General features: G+C 58.5%; 1 protein-coding gene across 1 annotated transcript; it reads right to left on the bottom strand.

Annotated features, from left to right (window-relative positions):
* Nucleotides 1–4,698: 4,698 nt before the first annotated feature.
* LOC119354737 (ribonuclease 3-like) lies at nt 4,699–6,126 on the bottom strand. The gene is made up of 3 exons (XM_037621480.1): nt 5,816–6,126; nt 5,520–5,675; nt 4,699–5,358 (listed from the first exon to the last, which is right to left on the bottom strand). Exons 1-3 carry the CDS (start codon nt 5,924–5,926, stop codon nt 4,933–4,935), a joined length of 693 nt encoding a protein of 230 aa, XP_037477377.1. The 5' UTR covers nt 5,927–6,126; the 3' UTR covers nt 4,699–4,932.

Raw genomic sequence — 6,126 nt, 5'->3', positions numbered from 1 at the left:
CATGGTTGCCGCTGCGTGGTCACCACCAGCCGGGGGCGGAGGTTGTCGGCGATTCCTCCCACAGCCACCCCGACCCCCACGATGTCCGCGGTAGCCTCCTCTCTAGCGGTTGTCCGGACCTGAGGCTCCTTTGACAAATCCACTGGGAGGACCGAGGAACGGTCTCTTAGTAGACCCGTCACTTTGCCAGGCGTAACCACGACCTCCTCCCGCGGAAGAGGAACCACGATGTTGTCCATCTCCATACACATCATGTCCATCGTCTCCCCACTGGCCTCGGGGCGGAACATGCGACCGGTTCTGAGGCGGCCTTGCGACATAGTGCGGCGGAGGTGCGGCCCGAGGCTGGCCGCCCGTAGGCGCCGGCACAACCCCAAGGGCCACACCACCACCCCGGCCAGCGGCAGCTACGCCGGCCACACCTGGCGCCTGAGGCCGAGGCCCACCGCGACCCACAGCTGGCTGAGCCACGGACGCCGCAGTCGGTGCCGGAGGTCTGGGCCCTCCCCTTCCGGCCGTAGCATGCATGGGCACATGCCCCGGCGGCCGAACGCCCGCGTGGCCGACGCCGCGACCCTGGGTACCCGTAGGCACAACACTGCTCGCAGGCGGCCTCTGGCCAAGCAGCCCCAGGGCCCCGCGCCCCGCACTCGCAGTCGGCGGCTGTGCCGCCCCGCCCGACGGTGCGACAGCCCCACCCCGACCAACTGCAGCATTGGCCGGCTTCTTGGCGGGCGGCGCCGCAGCTCCACGTCCAGCCATGGACCCGAGAGGAGGAATGCGCGCCACTCTCCCCGGGCCACAAGGACGAAACCCCGGCGTCCCTCTCCTACGAATCCAGCTAGGGCACAACGACGGCGGCTTATCGCACGAACCTTCATGATCGACCGCACGCATGCAGGGAACAGCCCCCACGTATTCAGTCGCCCGAACGGAGTCCACGTTAGGCTGGGACACATACCCAGCTAACGGTCCAAGAGGAGCTGCCTCGCTATGGGCCACATACCCATCAGTAGGCCGGCCCAAGTCAGCCGTTGCCCGATCGGAGCCACTGAGGCCCAAGAGCAAATTCAAACGACGAGTCCTGTCGGCACGGATCTCGCTGATCTCCGCCGCCGCCACCGCCTTTCTCGATTTCTTCCTCTTAACAACAGTCCAAGATTCCGGCCGAATTAAATCAAAAATGGTAAGGTTAGGAAGACTGACCTTCGGGATAGGACCCTTCCAAGGCCTTACCGCCGTCGCCGCTGTCCGACGATGCACCACGCGGCGCACCATCTCCTCCTTCTCTCCCTTGTGCAACCCTATCCTGGCTGGATCGTCGAGAGGCAGCACTTTATCGATTGTCGTCGCCACTGCCGTTTTCGTGTAGCCCGCATGGAAGAATTCGCAAATCTGGTCCAAAGGCGTCGGCGACGGCGGTGATGGCGGCGCCTCGTTCGCGTCCCCATCCGGGTCGTCCTCGTCGGCACCAGCTAGTGCCCAAAACCGGCCCCCACCCGTCGTCTATCGCCGGCGGCACCCGGCAACGCACCCGCGGTCGCCCCGCAGGCCGTCGCCCCAGTCGCCCCGCTAGGCATCGCCTCCGATCTCTGACCTTCGGGCGTCTTCGTCAAGTCGGCGAGATCCACCGTCTCCTCTTGAACTACCTGCATGCAACAATCGACAACCACATCGTATACGTCCATAGGAATCCGAAAACCTACCTCGATCCGGACATCAACATCTAAGTATTCTCCGGCGATGATGTCGTTGTTCATATCACGCAGTGCTGCCCAACGGGACACCGGAGATACTGAAAGACGACCCTCGTTCCATCCGGAGTCGCGATCGGTGAAATGGACGCGCCACTGCACCGGGGTCGTCCTCTCCACCTGCGCCCTCTCCGGAATCGCCTCCGCCCCGATGGATTCCCCGAGATCCGAGTCAGGCCGAGCTGATCCGTCCTCATTCACCCGCGGCGGCGGCACTGCCAGAGGCGGTGACGATTGGGTCGCCGGCGGCAAGGACGGCCGCACGTCGGGAGGCCGAGGATTTTCGCCCTCGGGGGCATCAGAGCTCTCCATCTCCGCCATTAAACAGTTTTCTTCCTAGTTGCTCTGTTGGATCATTATTTAATCTCTTTGGTGATACAGAGGTGGTCTGGCTTGTTAGGCAAGAGTAAAACACAATCCTAACATACCAAATCTACATTGATACAATCATATTCAACACCCCCCCTCCCGGCAGTCGATACTTCATTGGTGATGCATAGACTGGACCGAAAATCCTCGAAGATGGACGCCGGCAGCCCCTTGGTCATGACATCTGCAAATTGCTGAGCGGTGGGTACATGCAAGACGCACATTCGCCCAAGAGCCACCTGCTCGCACATAAAGTGAATGTCCAACTCAATATGCTTCATGCGACGATGATGAATGGGGTTTGTGGAGAGGTAGATGGCAGAGACGTTGTCACAATACACCAGTGTAGCCTTGGACACATCATGACGCAGCTCGTGAAGAAGTTGTCGTAACCAAGAGCACTCAACAACAGTGTTGGCCACTGCACGGTATTCCGCTTCAGCACTCGAGCGTGATACCGTGGATTGACGCTTGGACGACCATGATATGAGCGAGGACCCGAGGTAGACAAAATAACCGAACATGGACCGTCGAGTGTCAAGGCAGCCAGCCCAATCTGCATCGGAGTATGCGACCATCTCGATGGAGGAGGATGTCGTCAAAGTGATGCCAAATGCCATGGTACCACGGATGTAGCGGAGAATCTGCTTCACCGAGTTCCAGTGCGAGTCTCGCGGGGAGTGCATGTGAAGGCACACCTGCTGAACAACATATGTCAAGTCCGACCGAGTGAGCGTCAAGTACTGAAGAGCACCAACAATGAAGCGATAGAATGAAGCATCCGATGCAGGTGATCCATCAAGGGCAGAAAGCTTGGCCTTCGTGTCAACTGGCGTGGCGACGGGCTTGAAATTAAGCATGCTGGCGCGCTCGAGCAACTCATGAGCGTACTTTTGTTGGTGTAGAAAGAACCCATCAACACGGCGCACCACCTCAATCCATAGGAAGTAGTGCAAGGGGCCCAAGTCCCTGATGGCAAACTCGGACTGAAGCTGAGCGGTGAGCTGTCGAAGAAGCTCACTGGATGATGCCGTCAAGATGATGTCATCGACGTAGAGCAATAGGTATGCAGTGACATCGCCGTGGCAATACACAAACAGCGAGGCGTCGAAGCGAGTTACTCGGAACCCAACTTGCTGAAGGTATGCGGCAATGCGCTGGTACCACGCACGGGGAGCCTGCTTGAGCCCATAGTGAGTGTGAGAGCAGGCACACATGATCCGAATGGTAGCATCCACAAACCCAATGTGCTGTTGATAGAAGACCTACTCGTCGAGATGGTCGTTGAGAAAAGGCGTTGAAGACGTCCCTCTGATGCAGGGGCCAAGCATGGGAGACCGCAAGCTGCAAGATAGTGCGGATCGTGCCCGGCTTAACGACCGGAGCAAAGGTGTCAGTGAAGTCCATGCCGGCTCGTTGACGAAAGCCACGAACCACCCAACGCGCTTTGTAGCGCTCGAGAATTCTGTTGTGATGAGTCTTGTGATGAAACACCCATTTCCGCTAATGACATTGGCATGCCGAGGGTAGGGAACGAGTTGCCAGGTACGGTTAGGTTGCGAGGCATCGAACTCCTCTTGCATCGCAGCAAGCCAGTGCGGGTCACGAAGGACCACACGAGCTGATGACGGAATGGGCGATGGAGAGGACGTCGAAGCTGCACACAAATACTCGTCAGCAGGGTAACGGTTGCTCGGACAATGCACCCCAGTGCGTGCATAACCATGCGGTGCGGCGGTGATGGATGGCAAAGTGGTGGCGATGCCATGGGTGGTGCCTCGTTAAACGAAGCAGCAGGCGATGCAAGTGAGGATGACGACATTGCGGAAGAGCTCCCAGCAGCCGGACTGGAGCTGACCATGGCCGACCTTCTGCTGCCGTGACAGTCGTGTCATGACTGAGCGCCGGTGTCCCATGGGGTGGAGCTGGGGCACTGCCAGACCCTTGAAGCTTCTGGAGGCCACGAGAAGAGGCTCGTGGGGCCCACTAGGCACCAGGGCGCGCCAGGGGCCTCTGGCGCACCCTGGTGGGTAGTGGGGCCCACGGGCACCACCTTGACCTACCTCTGGCTCTATAAAATACTCTAAAATTTCAAAAAACCCACGGTGGTTGACGAAATACTTATTCCGCCGCCGCAAGTTTCAGAACCACGAGATCCAATCTAGATCGCGCCAGGGGCCTCAGCGCCGCCCTCTCTCCGGTCACATCGCGTGGTATCAATGTCGGCCGCTGCGTGCTCTGAGGCGGCATGAATGCGACGCATGCATCAGAAAGAAAACACGAATGGCGTGGGTGAAGGGTTTTAATGGGCCAGTGTGGTTAGAGTCCACGCTACTTAGCAGTGTCCTAGAAAATTTCATTTATTCGATCGGCCAGTGGTGTATCTGGAGTCGTTGGATGAACCCCGCCAACGGTTTTGGTACAATCGGAGTTCACAACCATGAGAATGTATCTCAAAATATATCTGCTAGAGTTCAGGTGTTTTGTGTTGCGGTACGGGTGACAGGTGAAATTGTTGTGGCGTGTACACAAGACATGGAACCTGTGAACCACCAGCTTCACGGATGGCAAATACTAGTATTATGAGTTTAATACTTTAGTTTGTTTAGTGGCCACTGAACAGTGCTCGTCGTAACTTCAATTGCTGCCTGAGATCAGGTCATTGACATGAAAGTTAATGGGAAAAAGAAAGAAAACGAGCACACGTTTATTCTGCCAGCGGTAAGAAATGAAAACCAAATGAATATCTACGAATCGGGAGGCAAATTAAGGAACACACGATGACTCCATGGGTTGGAGGAGATAATGATCAGAAAGCCGGGAACTCGATCCTGTTGCCACAGGGCCTGCCGCCGGGCTGGATGGGGCACTCGACGAAGCGCGAGGCGTCGGCGTGGACGCAGAAGTAGAGCTGGAAGAGCTGGCTGTTGCCGGACTCGTCGCGGTTGCAGTCGACGTGAGGCGCGAACCCGGTCCCCTCCTGGATGGCGCCCTTGATGGCCCCCATCGTGTAGTAGCCGCCGTCGGGGGAGATGCCGGCGGTGGCGAGGGCGTCGAGGACGCGGAGCTGGCCGCGCAGGCGGAGGGCGGCCTGGAAGTAGCCGTGCTCGTTGAAGAGGTTCTGCGCGCAGGTGCCGTGCTTCTCCCACTCGTGCGCCCAGAAGCGGAGGCCGTCGTTGGTCGGGCACGCCAGCGTCGGCCAGCTGCTGCGCAGGCTGCTCAGGATGTCGCTCACCTGCACCCAACACACAGTACATTTCTCGTCACTTTTCGTTGGACCGTCCCTCTCGCTTCTTTTTTTTGGTGGTGCACCTCGTGCGAGAAGGAACAACGGTGCGTGCACGCAAGGTCATTCCGGGAAACGAATAATGCGTGCGATGGAGAAGAAGGGGTGACCTTGGAGGGGTCGAAGGTGCTGTCGGGGTTGCAGTTCTGCGGGTACGACCCGTCGTCGCGGTTGGGCCACAGCCCGTGGATCCCGAAGTCCGCCGCCGGCTTGCCGGACCGCGGGTAGCAGCAGCTCTGCTTCGTGTCGCAGTACGACCCCGGCCACTGCACACACACACACACACACACCAAGGCCAACCGCCGGCACGAACCATCCATCAGCAACCAAGCAGCACGTACACCACGTCTCGGCAACTGCAAGGCTGCAACGACCGATGAACTGAACCGGCCACACGCGCACTCACCTGCAGCACGAGGTAGAAGAAATCGTAGCCCGCCTGTTTCCCGCTCTCCTGCGCTGCCGCGCAGCCGACGCTCAGGCCGATCAGGAGGGCCAGGGAGCTCTGCAACTTCATGGCTTTGGATGTCTTTGCTGGTTGTATTGATGGTTCTTCGGAGAGGAGATGAGATGAGATGAGATGGAAGCTTCCGTTGGTGTTGCGGATTTATAGGCTGCGTTGATGTGGATCTACTCCACGGCAAATGCCAGGTTTCCGGAACGTGCATTCCAAGGAGGATTTAATTGCTTGCACTTTTGGGCTTGCGGGAATGCCAG

Source organism: Triticum dicoccoides, chromosome 2A (genome assembly GCF_002162155.2).
Source record: "Triticum dicoccoides isolate Atlit2015 ecotype Zavitan chromosome 2A, WEW_v2.0, whole genome shotgun sequence".
Taxonomy (NCBI): Eukaryota; Viridiplantae; Streptophyta; class Magnoliopsida; order Poales; family Poaceae; genus Triticum; species Triticum dicoccoides.
The sequence above is the reverse complement of the archived record's forward strand: the minus strand, read 5'-3'. Positions and strand labels throughout refer to the sequence as shown.